This window comes from Lutra lutra, chromosome 9 (assembly GCF_902655055.1).
Source record: "Lutra lutra chromosome 9, mLutLut1.2, whole genome shotgun sequence".
In the NCBI taxonomy this organism is placed as follows: domain Eukaryota; kingdom Metazoa; phylum Chordata; class Mammalia; order Carnivora; family Mustelidae; genus Lutra; species Lutra lutra.
The window spans coordinates 135,451,869-135,478,939 of NC_062286.1; the positions used below are offsets into that span (position 1 = coordinate 135,451,869).

The 27,071-nt window shown below is 46.2% G+C and overlaps 1 protein-coding gene across 6 annotated transcripts in view; it reads left to right on the plus strand.

Moving 5' to 3' along the window:
- TSHZ2 (teashirt zinc finger homeobox 2) overlaps positions 1-27,071 on the plus strand; it is a 439,172-nt gene that overhangs the window by 240,696 nt on the left and 171,405 nt on the right. For 3 of the 6 annotated variants that reach the window (XM_047743785.1, XM_047743786.1, XM_047743787.1), the window contains exon 2: positions 22,055-25,130. In XM_047743785.1, the coding sequence (XP_047599741.1) occupies positions 22,055-25,122 (3,068 nt within the window). In that variant the 3' untranslated portion in view covers positions 25,123-25,130. Of the gene's footprint in view, positions 1-22,054; positions 26,958-27,071 lie in introns of those variants that run through there. The other 3 variants (XM_047743788.1, XM_047743790.1, XM_047743784.1) reach the window with 2 other exon arrangements.

Here is a 27,071-nt window from a genome sequence, read left to right on the forward strand (position 1 = left end):
GAAGAAAGAGAAATTAAGGAGTCCATCCCATTTACAATTGCACCCAAAACTATAAGATACCTAGGAATAAACCTAACCAAAGAGACTAAGAATCTATACTCAGAAAACTATAAAGTACTCATGAAAGAAATTGAGGAAGACACAAAGAAATGGAAAAATGTTCCATGCTCTTGGATTGGAAGAATAAATATTGTGAAAATGTCTATGCTACCTAAAGCAATCTACACATTTAATGCAATTCCTATCAAAGTGCCATCCATTTTTTTCAAAGAAATGGAACAAATAATCCTAAAATTTATATGGAACCAGAAAAGACCTCGAATAGCCAAAGGAATATTGAAAAAGAAAGCCAAAGTTGGTGGCATCACAATTCCGGACTTCAAGCTCTATTACAAAGCTGTCATCATCAAGACAGCATGGTACTGGCACAAAAACAGACACATAGATCAATGGAACAGAATAGAGAGCCCAGAAATGGACCCTCAACTCTATGGTCAACTCATCTTCGACAAAGCAGGAAAGAATGTCCAATGGAACAAAGACAGCCTCTTCAATAAATGGTGTTGGGAAAATTGGACAGCCACATGCAGAAAAATGAAATTGGATCATTTCCTTACACCACATACGAAAATAGACTCAAAATGGATAAAGGATCTCAATGTGAGAAAGGAATCCATCAAAATCCTCGAGGAAAACACAGGCAGCAACCTCTTCGACGTCAGCCGCAGCAACATCTTCCTAGGAACATCACCAAAGGCAAGGGAAGCAAGGGCAAAAATGAACTTTTGGGATTTTATCAAGATCAAAAGCTTTTGCACAGCAAAGGAAACAGTGAACAAAACCAAAAGACAACTGACAGAATGGGAGAAGATATTTGCAAACGACATATCAGATAAAGGGCTAGTGTCCAAAATCTATAAAGAACTTAGCAAACTCAACACCCAAAGAACAAATAATCCAATCAAGAAATGGGCAGAGGACATGAACAGACATTTCTGCAAAGAAGACATCCAGATGGCCAACAGACACATGAAAAAGTGCTCCATATCACTCGGCATCAGGGAAATACAAATCAAAACCACCATGAGATATCACCTCACACCAGTCAGAATGGCTAAAATTAACAAGTCAGGAAATGACAGATGCTGGCGAGGATGCGGAGAAAGGGGAACCCTCCTACACTGTTGGTGGGAATGCAAGCTGGTGCAACCACTCTGGAAAACAGCATGGAGGTTCCTCAAAATGTTGAAAATAGAACTACCCTATGACCCTGCAATTGCACTGCTGGGTATTTACCCTAAAGATACAAACATAGTGATCCGAAGGGGCACATGCACCCGAATGTTTATAGCAGCAATGTCTACAATAGCCAAACTATGGAAAGAACCTAGATGTCCATCAACAGACGAATGGATAAAGAAGATGTGGTATATATACACAATGGAATACTATGCAGCCATCAAAAGAAATGAAATCTTGCCATTTGCGACGACGTGGATGGAACTAGAGGGTATCATGCTTAGCGAAATAAGTCAATCGGAGAAAGACAACTATCATATGATCTCCTTGATATGAGGGAGAGGAGATGCAACATGGGGGGTCGAGGGGGTAGGAGAAGAGTAAATGAAACAAGATGGGATTGGGAGGGAGACAAACCATAAGTGACTCTTAATCTCACAAAACAAACTGAGGGTTGATGGGGGGAGGGTGTTGGGAGAGGGGGTGGGGTTATGGATATCGGGGAGGGTGTATGCTATGGTGAGTGTTGTGAAGTGTGTAAACCTGGCGATTCGCAGACCTGTACCCCTGGGGATAAAAATATATGTTTATAAAGCTGTAAAAAAAAAAAAAAGAAAGAAAGAAAGGATGAATCCCCAAGTTTTGTAGCAACATGGACGGGACTGGAAGAGATTATGCTGAGTGAAATAAGTCAAGCAGAGAGAGTCAATTATTATATGGTTTCACTTATTTGTGGAGCATAACAAATAGCATGGAGGACAAGGGGAGTTGGAGAGGAGAAGGGAGTTGAGGGAAATTGGAAGGGGAGGTGAACCATGAGAGACTATGGACTCTGAAAAATGATCTGAGAATTTTGAAGGGGTGGGGGGTGGGAGGTTGGGGGCACCAGGTGGTGGGTATTGTAGAGGGCACGAATTGCATGGAGCACTGGGTGTGGTGCAAAAATAATGAATACTGTTATGCTGAAAAAAAAATAAAAAAAATTAAAAAAAAAAATAAAATAAATAAATGACAGAGGATATAGCAGTAGGAATACTGAAAAAAAAAAAATAAAGTTAGAGTCTCTGGGTAGAATGACATTTAATAATTGGTGGAAATGAAATCATATTCTTAAGATGTTATCTTCTGTTATTTGACATTTGACATTGTTATTGTCTGTTTGTGAGGAAGTTTATTCCATTTCAAAGACTATAACTCTGCAAAATATCTCTATTCTTCATTAGTGAGTTAATAAAATATAATGCATTAGGAAAAAAAAAAAAAAAATGCCCAGGGTTCTTGAACTATCCATGGAGCCAGTCAGTGAATATTTATTGAGCACCTACTATGTGCCACACACACTGCTCTAGCTGCTTCCACTGCAGCGTCCAACCCCAGACAAAGGTCCCTGCTCTTACGGAGCTGCAGCCTAACAAAGAAAGATCACCACGAACGATCGCCATCAGAAAAAATCCATTCTGGGCTAAGTTTGAATATGGCGCATTATGGAAAAAGAGACCATAAAGCATGAAGGAACCAGCCATTCTGAAAGAGTCGGGAGACCAGTTGGAATTCTGAACAGGGCGATCAAAGGGAGCGTCATTAGGGAATTATGCATGAGCCAAGATTTAAAGAAGGTGGAGGAAAGGTAGAGGGGGAACAGCCAATGCAAAAGCCAAAGATGGGAGTGTTCGTGGTTTGCTTGGGAACTGGCAGTGAAGACGCTAGTGTGACTGGGCAGAAAACTGAGGGCGAGAGGAAGGAGAGAAGGGGCTGGAGTCCAAGGGGAGAGCTGCCATGCACAAAAGTCGGAGGCCAAGGTGACAGCCTCTGCTTCCTCTGTGAGTGAGACGGATTTCCCTGGGGGGATGGGGGGCTTGAGCAGGCAAGTGACATGATCTGACGTATCTTCCGTCTCGATGGCTAAACATTTCCAGAATTGTCGGTGACAGGGATGGGATCTGTTCCTTGAGGAGTCTGGTAGCTCGAGAGGAGAGGAGAGGAGACGGCGACTGCTCTTCACGTTCAGTGCCTGGCACCGTGTCTCCTTCCGTCTCCCTGCGGGCTGGGCGGGTGGAGCCTGGGCCTTGGGGCTGTGCACGTGGCTTCTGTCCTGCTACGTTCAGACTCGACCGGAGAACCTGCTGTATCTCTCCTGTTCGCCTCAAGTTCCTCACCTCTATTATGGAAGGAAAAATGCCTCCCTCACGGGATATTTCCAAAATAATGCCAATTTTTTGGCATTGCCAATCCTTCGCACTCTACCGTGCGTAAAGTAGGCGCTCAAAGGAGGAAAGGGGAGACTCTTCCTGCATGTCTCCCCAGAACAGGAGATGTCATAAGATGCCGATTCTGTGCCCTGGAAGAGGCTTAAATTTACCTCCTTTATCTTAAGTTGGTTAGCTTGAGTAATTAATTCAATGTTAAGGTTTTATTGGTAAGGTGCCCAGGATGTTAGCTACTGAGTTAGTTGAACATGAAAGATCTTTAAGGATGAAAGATAAAATAACGTCTGTTCCGTTGCGACTCATATTTCTGTAAAGTGGATTAGCTCATTCCTGATTGGCAAATTGGTCAATGACAGGACTATAATGAGGACGTCACATCGATTCACTTGTGATTTTTTTTTTCCCAACACAATATTGTTCAGCACCGCTAAGTAATAGCCACCAAATGCAAAGTTGAATGCAGGAAGCCACAGCGGAGGCAGTCAGTTCACAGACGGCCCATGGACTTCCTGCTCAGGTGGTCAGCCTTGAAAGTCGAATTGTCGCCTTTCCCTGACCTTTCTCATTGGACCTACCCATAACCCCACAATCTCTCCACATCCCCAAGAGTCCTTTCTACCCAGCTGTCCTCCCTTCCATAGTTCCAAGGCCAAGTCCTTTATTCGCTATCACATTCCTTTATTTTTCATATTTAACAAGTGTTTTGAACTGGACCGGGATTTCTATTATGTTTGCTCTTACTCCATTCTGCTCTGGATCCCTACTTGCTTGGTTTCAAAGTGTGCCCTAACCTGACCACCCGCCCCAAAAACACTATAATATTAACCCAAGCTTCTGCAGAGTGCAGCCTCTGCTGAGAAGCGGGCACTGCATGATAGAAACACACACACCCACAGCTTGCACGCCAGAGCAAAGCAGGGCTGAATGCACAGCCACGAGCACGCGTTGGCTTTGGAGCCCCATAAGCTCCCTGCGAAGCCCAAGTCCCCCAGTCTCTGGGTGTGTGACCTTAGGTGAGTGGTTGACTCCTCAGAGCTTAAGTTCCTCCATCTTTAGAAATGAAACTATAATAACCTCACCCCCGCCGCGGGAGTGTTGAGAAGCTAAAGTAAGACAACTGTAAGGCACTTCGCAAGCAGAGGCTACCTGAGTATGGTGCTGATAAACACGGTTTTTAAGCAAACAGGGTTCTAATGAAATGATCCGGAGTAAGTCATCTTCACAGCAAAATGAGGTCAGACGGAGGTCCCCTACTCCATGCCCCTGGTTGATTTCAGCAGAACCCGTTTTGCGCACTTGGATCTCATCCTGACTCGGAATCGCACACAGCTGAGTGATGGGAGAACCGACTAAACCAGTGTGAGGGGAAGCTTGCTCTCTGGTCTTGCCTCCCTACCTCTGGACAAGTAGCTCAAACCCAGTTTATTTTGTGCAAGATCATCTCTCGCACACATATATACCACGTGTGTGCGTGCGTGTGCGTGCATGCGTGTGTGTGCGTGCGTGTGCGTTTGGGTTCCCTTCCTCTACACATGAAAAATACAGCGGAGGAAAAGATAATGCTCCCATGGCTGGGAAAGATGAGATCATTTGTAAGTGGCTTGTTAAAGCGCACATCATTTTCCTGATCAGCGGTAGCGAGACTGCGTCTTTAGAAGCCGATGCGATTTATCATGTTATTATATATTTAGGGGCTTTTTGAAAATGCTGTTATTTACTCAACCGACTGTGTATATAGACTATTTAAAGCAGATTTTTGACCCAGTAGACTGTACCAGTCCCATCTATCGTCTCAATGAGCATGTGGGGACTCTTAAATATGCAGATTATTGACACGATAGACTATGAGCGCTGCAAACATCCTCTAGACGGGTGCATTCAAGTCACTGTGGGATGATGTGTCTCTAAAAAGCATTTTCGAGGCAGCCCCATACTTGCAACTAGGATCTATGGAAAAATGCACGTCTGAAGGGAGGGGGTTCTGGCTTTGGAGGGAAATTTCTAATTTCCAGAGATAAGGTGTTCTTCCTGGCATTGTGTTATGTTCTGTCCATTTCCACCACCCTCTACTGCAATGTCAGCAAGAGCCTGAGCTCCTTTTACTCTGACATGCAAAGAAGTCACTTCGTTAGAGTTAGAGCAAGTTCATTCTTTCACTCAAGGTCTGTGTGGAGCTCTGTTAGCCAGGGGCGTCTTGCATTGTGAGGGGCAAATACTATCTCTGGCTAACTTGAGTCAGGACAAGCAGTGTGTTGGAAGGAGTATGGAACGATGGAACGGGTCACTGAAAGAGAAGAAGCCTGTGCGGCCCTGAAGATCAAGGACACAGAACCTAAGGATGACCTCTTTCTGATGCTCTTGTCAGGATGGGTCCACTCCAGCCATCTTCCGTGCTTGAGTCGTGGGGTCCAAATATGAGTTCAAGGAGTGCCTGGGTGGCTTAGTCAGCTGAGCGTTCAACTCTTGATTTTGGCTCAGGTCCTGATCTCAGGGTGGTGGGAGTGAGCCCCAGATGGTGCTCCACGATCAGTAGGGAGTCTGCTTCTCTCCCTCTCTGTCTGCTCCACCCTCCCCCCACTAGTGCACTCTCTCTAAAAGAAATCAATAAATGGATTCTTTAAAAAAAAAATTTAATTCTATGGAACAACAGTCTGGTAGGCCAACCTGCAGTAGTATACCCATGCTAAAAATAATTAATTAATTAATTAAAAAAGAAAAGAGAAAAGAGAAAATTCTTATGTTTTTGTTTTACCTCCCTGTTCTTTAAACAAAATACCAGACATTTAAACACATATACAGTCTGGATTGTTCTTACTGGAAAATAGTCCAGATGCATTGGAGTCTCATTGAATTAATCGCCCAAAGACCAAAATCTTATATCCTGCTGGCTCCTTCCCAATGTGCCTGGACAGGAGGAGTTTTGTTTTGTTTTTTTAAGATTTTATTTATTTGAGAGAGAGAGAGAGCACCCACGCCCTAGCAGGGGAAGGGCAGAGGGAGAGGGAGAAGCAGGCTCTCCACTGAGCAGGGAACCCAACGCAGGGCTCAATCCCAGGACCCTGGGATCGTGATGTGACCCAAAGGCAGAGGCTTAACCGACTGAGCCCCCGGAAGAGAGCAGATTTATATAGCCCAACTTTGACAGTGTTAGAACTAAGTCAGTCCCAATGATGATCTTATGCCTTAAAAAATAAAATCAGTTACATTTCCTGTTAACCTGGCAGATGTTTTCAATTTAAAGGGGAGATGATTTCAGTTATTAACTCACCCAAATTGCAAAAGCAGAGAGACAGTGGACACTGTAGGGGGTGGCCCACAGTAGGGGGTAGAGGGTGTTCTGGCAAAAGCACAGGTGACAACAGTCACCTCGAGACCTGTGACTCGCACTGGGGATGCAGGAATTAATTCATGGGGCTCAAGTTCAAATCGGAGAGAAAGACTCCCAATTCAGAGTCTGTCTCGACAGTACTGACATTTGGGCCACATCATTCTGTTATGGGGTGGTTCTGTGCCTTGTAAGATGCTTAGCAGTATCCCTGGCCTCCCCCCGCCACTCAATGCCGGCAGCATACCCACTCCATCACCCCATTTAGGACCACGAAATATCTCCAGACGTTGCCAAATGTCCCTAAGAGACTAAACCACCCCCAGCTGAGTCATCAAGAATGTGTGAGGTGTCACCAGGAAGAGTGGTGGGAGCCCACCCGTGTCTCGAATTCAGTGTGCACTTGGGTGTTGGGACCCCCCACCTTGGGTAACCATTGTCTCTGCTAATCTACTTAAGCAATATTCTGAAGTACTGTGCGCAAGACCATGTGTGACTTTGCAGAAGACAGAATAGGCGAAGAAAGAGAAGACCATTTATGGAGTCCTTACTGTGAGCCTAAAACTCCCAGGGCTGGGTACATGAAGACAGACACCAATGACTTCCTTGCTTTTAAAGAGTTTACCATCTGGGAGGTGAGATCAAGAATCTCAGTCTGATTTGTCCAGCAGGAGGTATGGGTAAAGTCCTGTGCACCCACAGAGAAAGGGAGATTCTACTCGGGGATCTTGGGGGAAGAGCTCAGGGCAGAGATGGCATGTAAGGTGGGTTCCGAATTCAAAATAGTCAATGTGTAGCTAATAATGGGTTAGGTGCTCAACGGGGAACAGGAATCCCAACTTTTACAGCATTGACCTTCTTATCATCATGGATAATTAATGGACAAAATAGTACAAGGAGATTACCTTACACTTTGTCAAACCAAAAAAAAAAGGTCATAATTGTCGAGGGTAAAAGAATACACAAGCCAACAAATAAAACAAGGCTAGTACAGGGGCGCCTGGGTGGCGCAGTGGGTTAAGCCTCTGCCTTCGGCTCAGGTCATGATCCTAGGGTCGTGGGATCAAGTCCCGCATCGGGCTCTCTGCTCAGCAGGGAGCCTGCTTCCCTTCCTCTCTCTGCCTGCCTCTCTGACCACTTGTGATCTCTGTCTGTCAAATAAATAAATAAAATCTAAAAGAAAACAAACAAACAGTGCTAGTACATAGCAAGGCTAAGGTACATGTATTGATAAAAATGTGTCTAATTTATAAAGTAATAGTTACCAATGTGCACAGATTGATAGCTTTATCATAAAACTCTCAGGTGCAAGCAACTCCCCCCAAACTATCTTAAGCAGGAAAGAGGATTATTTGCTCATGAAATTTCAAAGTACGAAGACAACCAGACTTCTGGGGGAGTCTGATCAAGGTTCTAGTTCCATTTTGTTGTAATTGTCTTGGCTCTATGCTCTGGTGTGCTAGCTTGGTCCTTGGGCTAACTTCTCCCAAGGCTATTAACAATTTCATTGTTAATGAAATTATAATCTATATATTATATCATATATTATATAATACATATATAATATATACTATAATATATAATAAAAACAATTAATGAACAATTTAAATTGTATTATTGTAATTATATTAATTACATAAATTGTATTTATTTGTATTATTGTATTAATTGTATTAAATACATTAATTGTATAATTATAATATTAATATTAATTAATTATAATAACAAACAATATTAACAATTTCTCAAGGAAATTGCTACTAGTCATTTATCCGATTATATATTTATGCATAAGAAGGGAAAGGAGGAAAGGGAGAGACCTTTACTTTCTTAACCATCAGATCAGACTGAGAGAGTTGATCTCCTCTTGGCTTAGGTTAGGCCAAAATCACCTAAATGGGCCACTATTGCAACGTGATTAGGTTAGACAAATTAGACAATGTGATTAGGTTAGACCCACACAGACCTGGGTGGCGCCAGTCCCGCCCATACTTAATAGCCTGGGGAGTAACCACATTGTTTACGATAATGTATCTGGGAACGCTGATGATTTAACAGCATTGCCCAAGAATTAGCAAAGTTCATTTTTCAACATCTCTAAGTAGCAAAAAAACTGACATGATCTGGCAAGGCCACCAATGTCTTCTTTGAAACTCTAAGGTGGCCTTCTCTCTCTCAAGAGAGAAAGTTCTTAACAGTCCTTCTCCAGCTCGGAAAGTTCTGGTTCTTTTTCTTGTCATTTCTCCAGGAAAAGGAGAATTACCTCGAACACCCAAAAGCAAACTAACCAATTACCTGAACACTGTCCTTTTTGTTGTTGTTAAGGAAAAAAAAAAAAAAAAAAAAAAAATATATATATATATATATATATATATATATACAGATATTAATATTTTTTAGGGGAATTCTGCTTTCATGAGACTGGTTCAGGATCTGGCTGAGAACTGACATCGGAAGATATACAAGTAGAGGAAAATACGTAAAACAGAGAAAAAGGCCAGAATGAATACCAAAGACAAGATAGTGGCTATATTATGAGCCACCTATCAGTGCTCTCCATTGGAAGATATGAGACCTCTTCCCCTGCCCTCTCCTGGGACATCTAATTTCAGTACTGCTTAGGGGCACTCACATAGCAATCTTAAGACTTTTCCTATTTACCTATCTCCTTTATAGGCAGAGATCGAGAAAAGGTGACAAGGCTTGAAAAGGCTGTCTTCAACCAACGCTCACCTAAAATCGAAGGGTCAGAAAACCCCAGTGTATTTTCTAATAGATTATTCAAACTGTCGATTCAAAAAGATCGCAGACCTCTATATCTCCCGGAATTCAGGTCGTTTCCAAGAACTGCTTCATCCAACTGTCCAGTGGGGATTTGGCCCCAGATCCGACTTGCTGTTATTATATAAGTTGCCTCATTTAAAAGCTAACCTAGTTAATTAAGAACTGAAATAGGTCAGGATTTATTTGACAGAGTTACCGGAGTTATTTAGAAATGCTAATCCCTTTCATCATTAACTTTTTGTTTGTTTGTTTCTTGTAGTATAAAAATACTCAATCTGATAAGGGGATTTAAATGAATCCAGAAGGAATTGCTTGAAAAGTAATGCTGAGAACATGATGGATATTTTTTTTCAGCCAACACTTGAAAGAATAAATACTAAAATCCTGAGAAATCCAGCCCCATCGTGTTGCTCTTTGTGGCCAGGTCTTTATTCTTGTAACAAGGAAAGTGGGCATATATGGAGTGCTTACTATTACCAGGCATTTGAGTTCTTTCCAATTATCTCAAATCTCTTAGTCATCTTTGAGGCAGGTACTATTATTACCTCTAATTTATAGATGAAAAGAGAACCACAGAGGTGGTTAGTTTGCTCAAGATGACAATGGGAGATGGGGGTAGAGGCGGGATTTAAACCCGGGCAGCCTTGCTGTACACGCTGTGCTCTTTGATTCCATGACGTAATCGCTGTGAAGGGATGCCCACGCTTTGCTTTCTGATTCTCCTTTAATAGCACTGAGCCTTCTCCAGGCAGCCCCTTGCTTCATTGACAACTAGACACAGGATGACTTATCCCCTTTCCTCATAGCTTATTCTCAAAGATGCAGATGACTTTGACTTTGCAGTATTTTCTAACTGTTGACATTTGGGGCTAAGTACTTCTTTGCTCTAGGGGACTGTCGTGTGCCTGGTAGAGTGTTTAACACCATCCCCTGGCCTCTCTATTCACTAGTAGACAGAAGAACCTCTTCTCCAGTTGTAACAATCAAAGATGTCTCCAGACATTGCCAAATGTCCCTTTGGGGGTAAACTTGCTCCAGGTTGAGGACCCCTGGGTTAGAGTCAGATGATGAACCAGTTGGCTCTTGGGGCTACATGTTCTTCAACAAAAACCAGCTCCCAGGAAATGATCTGATAAACTCATTCACCCTGAAGTGCCAAGATGAGATAAAAGTCTTTCTATTTTCACAGCAGTGAGTTCTCCATGTGCCTCCTGCCAAACAAATCAAGACTCTAATTGTAGGGCTTGAGGCAAGAAATAGGGTGTGAAAGTTTTCCCGAGTTGAGGAGGAAGGGTCTTTTCAGTGCCCCTGAATCCACACCCCCATCTGTCCCTGACTTCCTCTGCCTCCCAGGAGGACCAGACCACCCTGTGTTGAACCTCAATCACCCAAAGGGATACGCTGTTAAAAAGTCTTATAGCTTGAAAGAGGGTGGAACCAGTGAATAAAATCTGAGGTTGTCAGCCAGAGAAAACTGTCCTTTCCTGAAGCAATCACTCCCTTATTCATTTATCAATCCAGTCATTCATTCATTTCTTTCTATAGTCAACAAATTTTTGAACAAGTTGGGCCCTGGATAGCAATAGAAAACAATGGTGAACAAGATAGACTCCACCTTCCCTTGGGGGACTTACAGTCCCATTGGGAAGCCAGACAACCAAGTGAATAGGAGAATAAAAGAGTTGAAAGTTGAGATAAAAACTGTACAAGAAGAAGAGGGAGGCTGAGATAGAAAATAACTTCAGTATTTGGGGACTTGGGAGGAGTCAGTGGTGGTTTCAGTAATCAGGGATGTCCCCTCTGAAGACAGGCCTTTGACCTGATACTAAAAGACTGAGAAGAAATTAGAATTATAAAAAGGGGAAGACTGGGGCGCCTGGGTGGCTCAGTGGGTTAAAGCCTCTGCCTTCAGTTCAGGTCATAATCCCAGGGTCCTGGGATCGAGCCCCACATCGGGCTCTCTGCTCCGCAGGGAGCCTGTTTCCTCCCCTCTCTCTCTCTCTGCCTGCCTCTCTGCCTACTTGTGATCTCTCTCTGTCAAATAAATAAAATCTTAAAAAAAAAAAAAGGGGGGGGGGGACTTTCCATGTACGAGAAGTAGAATTTCCAAGATCTTAGAAGGGTAAAGAATTTGGTGAGTTTGGGAGCAGGTAGGAGAAATTTGGACTTAGATGTCAGCAAGGGGACACTGAGGGGAGGGGGTATGAAATGGAAAGAGGTGAGGTCAGAGGCTACAGGCTGCATTAGGGAGCATGAACCCAAGGGCTGAGAGGGGTTATGCTGAGGAAGCCGGCGCTCCAGTGAACAGGTCCCCGTCACTGCCATGCAGGTTGATGGACTGTAGGAGAGCAAGCCTGGCCACCAGTTGAGGAGGTCGCCACATCTACCGGAGAAGAACTAACGGCAGCCTGAACCGAGGCAGCAGTGTCAAGGTGGATGACAGGGCGCAGAGTTTAGATTTATTTTGGAAATAGCATTGACATGTCTGGCTGACAAATTAGATACAGGAAGTGAGGGGAGAAAGAAGAGTCCAGCATACACTGTAAAGCTCCACAGATCCCAATTCAAGTCCCAATTCAGCTACGTGCCTCTGGAGATGTAATTAACATTCTCGGCAATGCGATGCCATCACCGTTACCACGGATTTGGAAAGACATATAGTGTTGTGGGGATCGAATAATGTAACACATCTAAAAAATTAGCCCAGTGGCTCTTACTTGAACATTTGCTCTCAATAGATGTTAGCTATTAGTATTTCTCTTTTAATAGAGAATAAGCTTCCTCGAAGCTGGGAGTTCTCCATTACTAAAGCCGTCCAAGTGTATGTTGAGTGCTTCCTTGACTAATGTGTGAATAAAATGGTGAAAGCACATCACAAAAGCTTGAGCTAAGAGCTTTCCCCAAATCTTAGATTAGATCCAATTGTATCATGGTGGAGACCGGGCTCAACTCTTGGGGGGAAGGGTGGCCACGAATGGTCATGCCCATAGCCAGATTGGTCATAACAATCATGTTGGTGGGGAATCCAACGCAAAGAAGACTGGGACGATCCAATGTTTAAGCCATTAGTTGTAGAACTGATGAACACCGGGACAAGGAAATCCTTCCCAGGCTAGAGCCGAATTGGCCATAAGATACGGGAAGTCTTTCCACCTCAGACTTCTGTGATTCTAGGGACAGCAAAGACTCTTCACCAGGAAAGAAAAGGCCAGATTGCTGACAGTGCCAATTCAGCTTCTCTGAGGGAAGTGTGAGCTTCTCTCTCTCTCTCTCTCTCTCTTTCTTAATGGGAAGTGGTCACAGCCATGAACTTAGCAAAAGAAGCAAGTTAAAATTTCTCCGGTTCTGGCTAATGCAGTTAGACGTCTTCGAGAAAAGGCAATGAGAGGTGGTCATTATCCATTATCTGCATGAAATATTTCAGAGAAAGAAGCAGCATTTATCAGAAAGAAAGAGAAGGAAAAGAAAAAGAAAGGAAAGGGAAGGGAAGAAAAGAAAAAGAAAGAGAAATAAAGAAAACAAAAGAAAAGACATTTGACTTCAGGCCAGGCAAGCAGGGAACAAAATCACCTTCTTACTCCACGGGATGTATGCGCCGATGTTATTTGAAGTAAAATGGGCATATATTGTCTGAAAAAATACAGATGCTACCTCAGCTGCATATACTTTCTGAAGGTCGTTCTGGACAATGTTTCATGTCCCTTTTCTTGGGGACAAAAAAAAAAAAAACCGTCCAAACTTTCCAGTCTTGGGAAGAACTACAAAGGTCAGTGTGTTTCTATCTCCCTGGGTGAAGAAAATGTATAGAAAATCAGGATGTCCATTTTGCTGAAAACGGTTGCTCCCGCTTGAAAAGTCAAAGCCTAAAAAAGCTTAATTTCCTAGGAAAGCCTCAGTCCTATTGTGTCGTTTCTTTGTTCCGATTTCGTTTCATTTCGTTTTATACCCTGCTCCTGATTTACGGCCCTCTTGGCGTGAAGATAATATAAGGATAATGACTTGTAAACGGGAACCACCAGAAAGCTGATGAACTAGTCCCCTTCTAACCCTCCTCCATGAATATTTTCTCCTTTTGCTTTTTAAAATTGTCACCAGGACATTTCACAGTAAGACTCTACACTGGATGGATATTGTAGGTAGCTAAATGCAGAGCGTTTTTCTAGACCTTCTGATTTGAGCATTAGTCATTTCTCTCAGTGCAAAGCCCAAGGCCTCCAACATAGACCTCTCCCCTTGGATGGTTCATCGCTTTACTTCTGGAGGACTGCAGACATGATCACTATGGGTAATGACGTAACAACTTGCTCTTCGATGTTTGCACACTGCTGTGTGGAAGTTCCCAGCACACATACCACTGGCTTCTTGGAAGAATGATTTCATGTTAAGTAATCCCAAACTGAAGGAAGCTCCTTTCTTAGGCATGACACATAGAAACCTGGTTCACATCTAATGCAAATATCATCCAAAAGCTGTTGGCTTGGAATAGGATTTAGGGATAAAAAGATGCCAAAGTCAACTGATGTCAGCCGTCTGTGGGTTAAAGGTGGGAGGTCAGGATAGGCTGTGTTTATAAAAAGCCTCGGACAGGCCCGGGAGGTTGGGAGGTTGTCCTACAGCCTTGGTGGTTTGCATATGTCATCGTATTTGATACTCCTCTCTTTCCTATGAAGTAGACACTGTAATCATTCCCATTTCTGTAGACGAGGAAGCTAAGCCTCCGGCAGGTGTAGCAACTCTCCCATGAAGCAGTAAGTGGCAGATTTGAAGGGAGACCTGCCTGATGCCACGGCCCAGGGGCCATCCTAGTTCTTCATTAACGGGTCAGTCCTTGAATCAGTAACTTTTGTTTTCCTCCTGCTCCATGCTTCTCAGTGTAAACTGGGAGCAGTGGTCGAGGCCCCAGGCATTTCATCTTTTGGCCCTTGGAGAGGACAGGGGCTGGCCCTCTCAAAGATGCCTTGTCTTCTCCCAAAGCTGGTACCCCCCACACACATATGAGCACAGGGAGAGAGAGAAGCAGATTGATAAATATTGTGGCACTAATTAACAGTTTTGCAGTTCACGGTGGGGCTTCTCAAACTTGTCTGCGTGGAGGAATTCCCTGGGGAGCTTGTGAAATGCCTCCTGCTCTGTAGGCCTGGGTTGTGGGGAGAGTCTGCATTTCTAACACGCTCCCAGGTGATGTTGCTGCCGCTCTAAGGACCAAGCTTTGCACAGTGAGGACTTACCATCCACTTTCTGTGTCCCGACAGAGCCCCATGAGCTGGGCAGGCTTGGGACTGTCACCCTTATTCCACGTGGTAAGGAATCAAGGTAAAAGATCTGGTCTATGGAAGGACCAGCAGAGCACACCCACTCTTCCCACTCTTTGCCTGCCCTGGATCCCTGGGTTCCGAGGGTGCAGTCGGGTGCAGACACATTTGGTTTCATCGGCAAGGTGTAGCCAAACAATTCTGGCAGCCCTTAGACCGCCCCACCCCGTGGCTAGTCCCACACCCTTTCGCTCTGATGGAAATTTCCCACTGCCCGCAGCTCCCCTGCGTCTATCTAGACAAGTGCCAACGACATTCACCTTTGCAGCTGAGCATTCTTTTTCTTCCATCTGGCCTACTTGGCCCACTTCAGTTACCCGGCCACCTCCACCTCCCCTTCCGTGACCTCGTTCTATCCCAGCCATGCGGCGTCCGCCTTCTCTCCACAACTCATCCCTCTACTGTCCTTGGCCTTTGGAGAATCCCGGTGACAGGCACTCCAGTGAAACTTGACTAAAGTGTCTCGCATGTGGTAGCTGCAAAGTAAGTATTTCTTGATTAAATGAATAAACAGACGAACCACAAGGGGATGACAGAGGATCCCCTTCCCCTCATGTAAACTCACATCGTCCTTTTCTTGCTGATGACCAAGACGCAGAGCAAGACACAGAGCGAGATCAGAAAACAGCTTCATGGTGCAAAATGCTCGGAAGAGGGCTCAGAAAAGTGCCCACAACAAGAGACGTTAACTAAATGGATGTGTTTTTTGCTTCACTCAGACCCCACCTGCTATGTGTCTCAGCGTACAAGTAAAATGTTCCCATTAACCAAATGGTCTATAGGAAATAATAAAAGAGATGCGTCGTTCTCGATGACCTTCAGAAAGCTCTGGGTCCGTCTCTAGAGAGCACTTACGGGCTCCGGAGAAGCCCCCATCCCACCCCCCACCCCGCACCGCTGCACCCAGCCCCTCTCCACCATTCTTTAAATAAGGATCTCGCTTTGTCTTTCCGACCTTCAGCCGCAGGGAACAAGCCCTTCTCTCTGGACCCGTGTGTACACGTCACCCTTACATGAATGAGTTGTGTGTAGTGGGACAGGGATTAAAAAACCACATGCCGTGAATGGTCCTTTCCCTGTTGAAAATGGTCCTGTTTAGAAAGGTACGTGAGCTTCGACGATCTCCCCAGTCTGCAGGGAGATGGAGCCTGGGCTCGGGGGTAGCTAGATTCTCAGAATGTGAAGTCTGTGCTCCTGCAGCATGTCGGGGACCCCCCTCCTGGCCCTCTAACCTGGCACGTGCTGAAGCACAGAGCTTCAGCAACCCCAAGCCCAGCTCCACAGGGCCCTCCCTCCAGGCCCGGCCACCACGGGAAGTACCTCCACCTCCTTGAACGAAATCTTATCTCTTTACTCAGCATGCCAACAAGAGTGCCAATGAGTGCCAATAATAATATACATATTCGTGGGTTTCTAGAACACAGTCACCAAAACACTAGAGTCTCGTGACAGGGAGGCCTTCCTCCGTGTCACCATGTGGCATACCTACTTAGCCCACGGCGAGAAGTCCTCGCGATCCCTTCCTTGACGTCGACGGCTGCTCTGCGCACTGTGGAAACTTCGTGTGATTTTAAACTGTCATTTAGTGGGCTAGATTGGTGAAAACGATCCTGTCACCACTGGATATGTTTTCAAATGAGGTCTTGGTTGAGTTCCGGTTTAGTTTTTTGAAAATCGGCCTTCTTGAATTTTATATTGTTCTCGGGTTATTACTGTCCCCACCTCTCCTGCCCCTTTAAAAACTGTCAGTCAGTGTTTGGGGCACCTGGGTGGCGCAGTGGGTTAAGCCTCTGCCTTCAGCTCAGGTCATGATCTCAGGGTCCTGGGATGGAGCCCCACATCAGGATCTCTGCTCAGCAGGGAGCCTGTTTCCCCTCCCCCTCTCTGCCTGCCTCTCTGCCTATTTGTCATCTCTGTCTGTCAAATAAATAAATAAAATCTTAAAAAATAAAAAAAATAAAATAAGAAATGTCAGTGTTTGTGCGGCAAACACTCCATGGTGGCTTTTCAAGGCAATGACAAAAATGTATGCCTCGCAAAAAAAAATCTGTTATCTATCACCATGCCACCCAGGAATTATTTTGCACAATTTCATTTAATTCATTCTGAAGAGACAGACATTCTTGGAACAATTGAAATCATAATTTTAAAAAAATTGTTTCTCTTTTGTTTGTTTTTTTAATCTTTGATAGAAGAGAAAATTTCTAAAATTTAGGGATTTATTTCTGAATTTTAGCCATACACTAATAGGGTAAAAAGTTCACAGCATGCAAAATATATTTCTCATGTGACATTTCTTTGTAAAATCAAGAATTCGGGAGAAGACCAGCTTAATATTTGCAGAATCTATATCATGGAACAGCTAGTGTACTTTATTCATGACAAAATTCGTCCATACTTTGAAAGTTCCCACTGGTGAGTCTTTTTGGAATCAAAGTCTGCTCACATTAAGAGCACATTTTCTGATGCTTTGCAGTCTTGATGCTTCTTTTCAGTCTTCCTACTTAAGAGTTTAAATTCACAGCTCAGGGCTTTCTGGCAACAAGAATGTTGGTGGCTATGTTGGTCTGAAAAGATGATTTATGGGATTGTTCTGGTTTTATCGTTGAGAGGAGCTCATCGGGGATGGTTGTAATTCGCACCTGATCTATATTGAAGGGGAGGGGAGGGAGCGTTGTCCGTAACAGGTAACAGTTACACCATCCAGGGACATGGGGGCAGAGTTTGCAACTGGAATAATCCTTTTGCTTTAGTATGATCTATTCATTCATCCGCTCAGATAATTTGCAGACGCCTATCTGTGCCAATGTGCAGTCTGAGTGCTGGGAGAAGCAAGGTCTCTATCTTCCTGGGAGACAAATATTTCCCTTTCGCATTTAGTGGGAGGGAAGAATCAAGCCGTGGGGAAACAAGAGGATTTCAGAGTCGGGTGGGTGCCACCGCATCTCAGTAAGCAGGGGGATGTGATCTGGAGTTATGCAGAGAAGGGGAGACTGGCCAGGACAGGCTTCTCCAGAAGAGACCCTGTAAGCACAGACCTGAAGAATGAAAAGGAATCACAGTGTGAAGGTCCAAAGAACTTTCCAGGCAGAGAGGTCTGCAGCTGTAGAGAACCACATCAGGGAAGGGATTGGCAGGTTCAGGAAGGAGCGAGTACAATGTCACCCCTTGGGCGTGGAAAGCAGAATGAGGGTATAGAAAAATCGAGCAGGGAAGTCGAGGCCAAGTCTTACAAGCTCTGCAGACCATGCTAAGGGTTGGGATTTCATTTTTAGTGCAGCACAAAGACAATGCAGGGGTTAAAACAGAACGATGTCACCACCCAATACCTTATTCTTTTGAGAAAGAATATTCTAGCTGTTCTCTGAAAAACAACCTGGAGGAAACAGAAGCAGGAAGGCCACTTCCTCACCCTAGGGAAGAATAATGGTGGCACAGTGGGCGCGGTGGTCATGTACAAGGGAAACCATCCATGGAGTCAATCCCTTAGAGCACTGAGAGGGTTTGCTTAGGAATTCGCCATCCTGGGGATGGGCAAGTGTCATGTGGCCAGGATCCGGCAGCAGCAAGGGATGAGATTCGAAATTTAGGTTGGAAAGGGAGATGTTTGCCACCACAGTTTGATCTTGAACCTGAGATCCACAAGGAGGTTCTCCAGAGAACAGTTCTTTTCATTGTGCCTTCGCGTAATTGTGATCATCTTCTTTTGTTGAATAAGTATTCATAAGAATAAACTTGCCACTCATCCACTTTACCAAGATTTACACACGATGCAATCATATTAAACAAATCATCGATAGCGAGAGAGAGACAGATACTCATTACGCACCCAGATCACCCATGTTCTGGCTGTCTTTCCTCTCGCATCAGCTGCCGGTGGCACACGAAATCACTTAAGTCAAGTGAGCGGCTTTAAATGTATAATATTAAAATGTGTTTTTAAAAACTCCTTGGAACCTTCAGCCATCGTTAAAATACACTGGCTTTGACGGATGCTTTGGCACTTTCTTATGAAGCTTTTCGATGCGTTACCTTATCGGGCGCATGAGATTTAGTCTGTTCTGCAGAAGAAAACAGACAAAAAGGGTCTCTCAGCACGAGTTACTCTTCTGTAAAGGTTATAGTAAACATGTCAATGCCTAATTAAGCAGAAAATTTTATCTGTATTGTGGGGGAGGCATTTGCTGTCTCTGACTTTTCTTCTGGGGAATCCATTTAGAAGGACAAAGTAGATTGGAGAGCTGAGCTGGTCCGAAAAGCTCAGCTTCCAAATGTCAGCCAGGGGGAAAAAACAAACAAACAAACAAACAAACAAAAAAGCAAAAAAACCCACCTCTTCTCTCCTTGTGTGAAAATGACTATATTGGATGGGAAGATTAGGGTGGGGGGAGTGTGCATGCACACATACACTCGTGTACATACACTCATGCATGCCTACTTTACACACACACACACACACACACACAATAACATGACTTGCTTCCCACCAAATATCAGGCCCTGTGCTAGGCACCGTAAATACTGAGATGCGTAAAACCTGACCTTAACCCATTACAGTGATGGAAAGTCCTCTTTTTCCCTAATAGATTTTTTTTCCACTGGCTCTGCATGTGTAGGGGTGTGTGTATGTGTGCGCACGCACATGCACGCATGTGTTGCTGTGATGCTGTGATGCTGTGATCATATTACTCAGGGATGTGGTAACTTATGTCTCAGTTGGCCTGGAACAGCCTTGGCTAATGAGTGTTGTCCCAGTTTTTGAGCAATAAAGCTCTTTGAATTCTCAGAAGTGACCCTGTTTGATTGATAAAATTTGCCTGACTCTGGAGTATTTTGCTTGGCTCTGTAACAACTCATTTATTAATTTTATAATAGGCTCTCTCCTTGAACTTAATGATATGACTAACATACCAAATACTAATTTGCAAACATACAAATTGGTCCTGGAAAAATCAAATGCAATGAGGATGGGGGTGTCTAACGTAGACATCCGGCCGTTTGAAGTGGAGTTTTTCCTGCAAGCAGTGACCACTGATGAATGGCTGCCCAAATAGATTGAGTAGCTTTTGTTTTTTCAAGTCAATGTATGGAACTGGAGACCAGCAACACCAGTTTAACGGAAAACTTGTCAGCTTGCTAGGAAAGCAAAAACACAACACCAGTAACAATACAATAATGAGCAAAACCACCAAGCTAGTGGCTAAACTGTTTTTTCATTTCCTCTTTTTTTATGGTATCATGCTTTTTCAAAAAAAAAAATATTTATTTGAGAGAGAGACAGTGCACACGGGGTGGGGAGGGGCTGAGGGAGACGGAGAGAGAGAACCTCAGCAGTCTCCCCACTGAGCTTGGAGCCTGACACAGGGCTTAGTCTCACCACCCTGAGATCATGACATGAGCTAAAATCAAGGATCGGATGCTTAACCAACTGAGCCACCCGGGCACCCTATATCATGCCTTTGAAATCATGGGCTCTTATCTCCAACATTCCCATAATTCTCCCCTCCGAAGTGATTGTCAATCTAGTGACATTTCAATGAACCTTTAACTTTTGGGTCTCCACGAAGTTTTCTTATTGGTGAGGCTGGTCATAGAGAGTGGGGTGGCATGGTTAGGACCACGGATTCTCTCATCAAACAGACCAGAGAAATGTCATTACTCTGAGACTCTAGTTCTGTGGCATTGGGTACATTTCTTAATCTCAGAGCCTCAGTTTTGTCATAGTTCCCACTTCACGTAGATAATCACACAAAATGAAAGAAGGCATTTGCGGTGGTCAGCAAAGTTCCTAGGAGATATTAGTTGTTCAATAAATGGTCATCTTCAGCAGCCACAGCAGGAACCTTTGGAGTGTCTGGCTGGAGCCAATTTATTTCTCTCCCCTCCCCCCCAAAAAATCACTTGTCTTTTAAATCCCTCTGCCTGCCTCCCAGGACAGACCTCCATGCCTGATCTCCCTTTTTCAAGCTTTCTCGCTGGTGAACGGAAATGCACCCCCACCCTAGGGTTTCTCCCAAGGACCCACCTGCACTAAGAAGGGAGAGAGAGGCTCACAGGGAGAGAAAACATTGCACTGAGATGATGCAAGCCTTGCAACTCTAAGACTGTCTCCCTTGCTTTGGGCTTCTTTAGTTACATTTTATCCACGTGGCTCTGAAAAGGCCAGGTGAAGGAAATGAACACATGGGCATAAATAGTCACTTTCCCCATCTCTGTTGATGGATATTTGCCCATTAATTCCCTTTGCACCCGCTCTCTCATGCCTTCATTTTCCCTATGCAATTACTGGTCCTAAATCCTCTCAGAGAAGGGAAGGCATGCATCCCCAATAGCATTTTGCATCTACAAATCAAACGTATAATTGGCATCTCATGACGGGTACCCACAAATCACAAAGCATTTGAAATTACAGGCACAAGATCGAGAGGGCATTTTCAGCCTTGTCTGAAAAGGTCTTCATAAACCTCTTTGAGAATAATAGGATATTCCCCAAATCTCCCATTCCGACACCATTTGCTATTATTTTAAAATCATTATGTTTGCTGAGCTTACATAATTTTTAGGCTATCAATGGAAGATTTCATTCAATACTCCATAATCTCTCTTTCTGCTGTGTGACTCTCTACAAATAAAAATGTTATAACAAAAAGAGTCTGGCTATCAAAAATATAATGGCCACACATCTAAATTACCTGTGAGCACTCAACAATGATTTATTAAGAAATTGTATGCCAGTATATACCAGTGTCTTGAGGAACCCTACCACAGAGATGCTAAGGGTCAAGTCTTAGTTTTCTTATGAGCCAACGTCCTTCTCTAGAGAGAACTGTCTTTGTAGGGTTGGAATTTCCATCCAGCTTTCTTGAAAGTCCTACCTATGGACTTAGAGACTGTCCCACTGTTGGAGCATTGGAGTGATACTCCTTAAGTATGAAAACTATTAACTTGGGATCCTGGCCATTTATAAAGATGTGTGACTCCTGTCAATTAAAAAAAAAAAAAAAGACATGAGATAGCACAAAAGATATCATTTGGCTTTTTCCCGTGTCCATGGCTTGCAGTTCACAAAAGCGTAAATTCCACTGCTATCCCTGTCCGTTTCGGAAGCACTGAGTCTCAGTGGGGAGCTTGGGATGGCAGAGGTCACTTGTTATCTTACCGCATATCTTCTTCTTCTTCCCTCGCAGGCTACGCCCAGGAGGAACAGCTGAAGGAAGAGGAGGAAATAAAAGAAGAAGAGGAGGAAGAGGAGGACAGCCGTTCGGTAGCTCAGTTTCAGGGCAGCAATGACCCAGGGACAGACGAGGAGCTAGAAACGGGCCCAGAGCAGAAGGGCTGCTTCAGCTACCAGAACTCTCCCGGGAGCCACTTGTCCAACCAGGATGCAGAGAACGAGTCTCTACTGAGCGATGCCAGCGATCAGGTGTCGGACGCCAAGAGCGTCTGCGGTCGGGATGCCTCGGACCAGAAAGCCGGCGTGCACCCCAAGCTGCCCAACGAAAGCCACAACTGCATGGATAAAATGACCGCCGTCTACGCCAACATCCTGTCGGATTCCTACTGGTCGGGCCTGGGCCTTGGCTTCAAGCTGTCCAGCGGCGAGCGGCGCAGTTGCGACACCCGCAATGGCAGCAGCAAGACGGATTTCGACTGGCACCAGGACGCGCTGTCCAAGAGCCTCCAGCAGAACTTGCCATCCCGGTCGGTGGGGAAGCCCAGCCTGTTCAGCTCCGTGCAGCTGTACCGCCAGAGCAGCAAGATGTGCGGGACGGTGTTCACCGGGGCCAGCCGGTTCCGCTGCCGACAGTGCAGCGCCGCCTACGACACGCTGGTCGAGCTGACCGTGCACATGAACGAGACGGGCCACTACCAAGATGACAACCGCAAGAAGGACAAGCTGCGCCCTGCCAGCTACTCAAAGCCCCGGAAGCGGGCTTTCCAGGATATGGACAAGGAGGACGCCCAGAAGGTTCTCAAGTGCATGTTTTGTGGCGACTCGTTCGATTCCCTCCAAGACCTGAGCGTCCACATGATAAAAACAAAACATTACCAAAAAGTGCCTTTGAAGGAGCCAGTCCCAACCATTTCCTCGAAAATGGTCACTCCAGCCAAGAAACGCGTCTTCGACGTCAACCGGCCGTGTTCCCCTGATTCGACCACGGGCTCGCTGGCGGACCCGTTCTCCTCCCAGAAGCCTGCCGGCCTGCAGCTCTCCTCCAACAACCGCTACGGCTACCAGAACGGCGCCAGCTACACGTGGCAGTTCGAGGCCTGCAAGTCCCAGATCCTCAAGTGCATGGAGTGCGGGAGCTCACACGACACCCTGCAGCAGCTCACCACCCACATGATGGTCACCGGCCACTTCCTCAAGGTCACCAGCTCGGCCTCCAAGAAGGGCAAGCAGCTGGTGCTGGACCCCCTGGCCGTGGAGAAGATGCAGTCGCTGTCCGACACCCCGAGCAGTGACTCGCTCGCTCCCAAGCCTTCGGGTAACTCTGCTTCCGAGGGGGCAGCCCCAACCCCCGAGCTGAAGAAAGAGGGCAAGAAGGAGAAACCGGAGGAGAGCAATAAGGATGAGAAAGGCATGAAACGGGAGGAGTATGACGATCCCCTGCAAAAGCCTTTAGACCCCACCGTGAAATATCAGTATCTGAGGGAGGAGGACCTGGAGGACGGCTCCAAGGGCGGAGGGGACATTCTGAAGTCACTGGAAAATACCGTCACCACAGCCATCAACAAGGCCCAGAACGGGGCTCCCAGCTGGAGCGCGTACCCCAGCATCCACGCAGCCTACCAGCTGTCTGAGGGCGCCAAGCCTGCTCTGCCCCTGGGATCCCAGGTCCTGCAGATCCGGCCTAACCTCCCCAACAAGCTGAGGCCCATTGCCCCCAAGTGGAAAGTGATGCCGCTGGTCTCCGTGCCCGCCAACCTGGCCCCATACACCCAAGTGAAGAAGGAGCCGGACGACAAAGAGGAAGCCGCCAAGGAGTGCGGGAAAGAGAGCCCCCAGGAGGAGGCGTCGCCTTTCAGCCACAGCGATGGGGACGCTTTCGCCAAAAACGAAACCCCGTCGGAATCCAAGAAGGCCGAGCCTTGCCTGCTGAAGGAGGAGGCCAGGCTGGGGGAGGAGGGCGGCGAGCCGGAGAAACGCGCGCCCCTGGAGCCCGCGCCCTCTCTCAGCAACGGGTGCGCGCTGCCCCCGCGGGCGCCGGCCCTGCCGTGCATCAACCCGCTCAGCGCCCTGCAGTCCGTCCTCAACAACCACCTGGGCAAGGCCACGGAACCCCTGCGCTCCCCTTCCTGCTCCAGCCCGAGCTCAAGCACAATTTCGATGTTCCACAAGTCGGCTCTCAGCGTCATGGACAAGCCGGGCCTGAGTCCCGCCCCCACGCGGCCGGCCAGCGTGTCCAGGCGCTACCTGTTCGAGAGCAACGATCAGCCCATCGACCTGACCAAGTCCAAGAGCAAGAAAGCCGAGTCCTCGCAAGCACAATCCTGCACGTCCCCCCCTCAGAAGCACGCTCTGTCTGACATCGCCGACATGGTCAAGGTCCTCCCCAAGGCCACCACGCCCAAGCCCGCCGCTTCCTCGCGCGGGCCCCCCGTGAAGCTGGAAATGGACGTCCGGCGCTTCGAGGACGTCTCCAGCGAGGTGTCCACGTTGCATAAGAGGAAAGGCCGGCAGTCCAACTGGAACCCTCAGCATCTCCTGATTCTGCAGGCGCAGTTCGCCTCCAGCCTCTTCCAGACGTCCGAGGGCAAGTACCTGCTCTCCGACCTGGGCCCTCAGGAGCGCATGCAGATCTCCAAGTTCACCGGGCTCTCCATGACCACCATCAGCCACTGGCTGGCCAACGTCAAGTACCAGCTGAGGAAAACAGGAGGGACAAAGTTTCTGAAAAACATGGACAAGGGACACCCTATCTTTTATTGCAGTGACTGTGCCTCCCAGTTCAGAACGCCTTCTACCTACATCAGTCACTTAGAGTCGCACCTGGGTTTCCAAATGAAGGACATGACCCGCGTGGCCGTGGAACAGCAAAGCAAGGCGGAACCAGAGATCTCCCGGGTGTCGTCGGCTCAGAGGTCTCCGGAAACCATAGCTGGCGAAGAGGACACAGACTCTAAATTCAAGTGTAAGTTGTGCTGTCGGACATTTGTGAGCAAACACGCGGTAAAACTCCACCTAAGCAAAACGCACAGCAAGTCACCCGAGCACCATTCACAGTTTGTAACGGACGTGGATGAAGAGTAGCTCTGCAGGTACGGGTTTGCTCCCAGGTGATGGCCCAGTAGCCTTGCAAGGAACGTCCTGATGGGAGATGGGTCCGTGTAGAGGCAGCTCATGTGTCTCGGTACCAAGAGGACTGTAGCCTGCTGGAATAGGACTATTGGTATGAGAGACTAGAACATAAGTCCTAAGTATCTCACTGTCCCCCGGTTAGGGTCGGTGACGAGTAGCAGGAAATGGGTTCAGAGACATGGAGTTCACAGAGCCCCACTGCGTGGTACGTGACCTCCTTCCTGACCCAGGGCCCAGCTCTGAAGGTCCAGCCAAGGCTACACCTCATTTTAATTAATACGTACGGACTCCCGTCACTGTCCCGTTCACCCCCTCGCCTTCCCATAGCGATGCTAATGACTTAGATCGGGAGCGAAGGGTGAGCTGCAGGACGAACCCTGTAGAGTGCCTGGGGGCAGCCGCTATGCAGAGATCGCTCCATCAGCTCGTGAACTTTATGATTATTATTACTTGTAATTCATGCTTTTTGCAGCTTCCTTTCGGGCCGATTGCTCCCTTCCCCTCCCGTCGCTCTGTTTCTTGCGTCCGTTAGGTCTGTTAGGAAAGAGCTGCTACCCCGTGTAGTCAGTCAGTCGGCAGGAAAATATGCTCTGCAGAACACGGAGGTCCGGAGGGAGGAAGCGCGTTTTCTTCTCTCGTCCTCTGGTTTGCTTTCAGATAGACTATCAGCGTCCACGTTTAACCAAGGTAGCTGAACTGCACACCCTTGAGTTTCCTTTACCTAAAGAAACAGATGAGTTTCTGAACACCCATTGCTGATGCGCATGGGGTCGGTCCCACAGCTTCAAGTTCATCTGCGTCACGTATCATAGAAGTTCTGTGCCTTGTATAGTCACCAGTGCCCAGACTCTCTATGTCACCGCCAGGAAAGAGGACAGAAGCCAAGGTCAAATACGTGGGCAGACTTGGCCACACCGGCCGCTTCCAGATGTTTTCCAGGCTGGGTCCTTCACACACTCCTTTCATCTCCTTTTTCTTTTTTTTTTCTTTCTTTTTTTTTTTTTCGTTTTTTTCTGTATTTTGTCCACTTCCTTCTCTCAGCATGATACCCCCTACATGCTAGGGGCCTCCACACACACTCAGGTTGTCCTCCTCCTCGGCCTCACCTCGGGCCCCACCCCGGACAGGGACCTGACTTGACTTAAAGCTTCCGCACGTTTGAGTCCAGTTTCCGTCACTCTAGGTGACCGATTCGTTCTTTGGGTCACTTCGCAGTAAGAGCATCAGCAGTCAGTGTAACATATAAGCCCTCACTAGCCCCTAGTGTCAGAGCTTTTGTTTCTAAATAGGAGATTTTTGGATCAAGCCACAAAGGTCTGAGCCGTAGCCGAGTTCCAGGCAGAGGAGGGGTACTTCCGTGATGTGGCTTCGGGCTCACCTCGCAGCCGGGGGGGGGGGGGGTTGCCAAGTGTGAGGATGGTCAAGAGGAAATAAAGGGTGAAAATCTGGGACTGTCCCCTCACTAAGAAGATCTAAGAGCTTCTGATGAAAGGGGATCCCATCCTATAACTAACGGCTCCTTGGGTCCAAATGAAGACTGTTGTTTTGTTTGCATGTTTTTATCATGATAATTAAAATGTGTTACTAGCAGATTCATCTCTTGCTTTCCAAGCATGATCTGTTCAGCTCACACCATTGAAAGAAAAGCCAAAATTCATCTATTGAATCTATAAGTGAGCTTGGGGCTTGGCAACATTCTATTTATTTGCTATATAACATTTTATATCGTATGTAACTTGCTATTATACTTTTCTGGTCCTTGAAAAAAAAAAAAAAGGGTGGATATATACAGAATACCCAGTGAGAAGAGACATGTTTCCAATCCCATAGTGGTAGGTCCAAACCATGGTGAAGAGGACAAATAGGGAATGTTTATTTGTGCTACAATAAAGACCAATTTT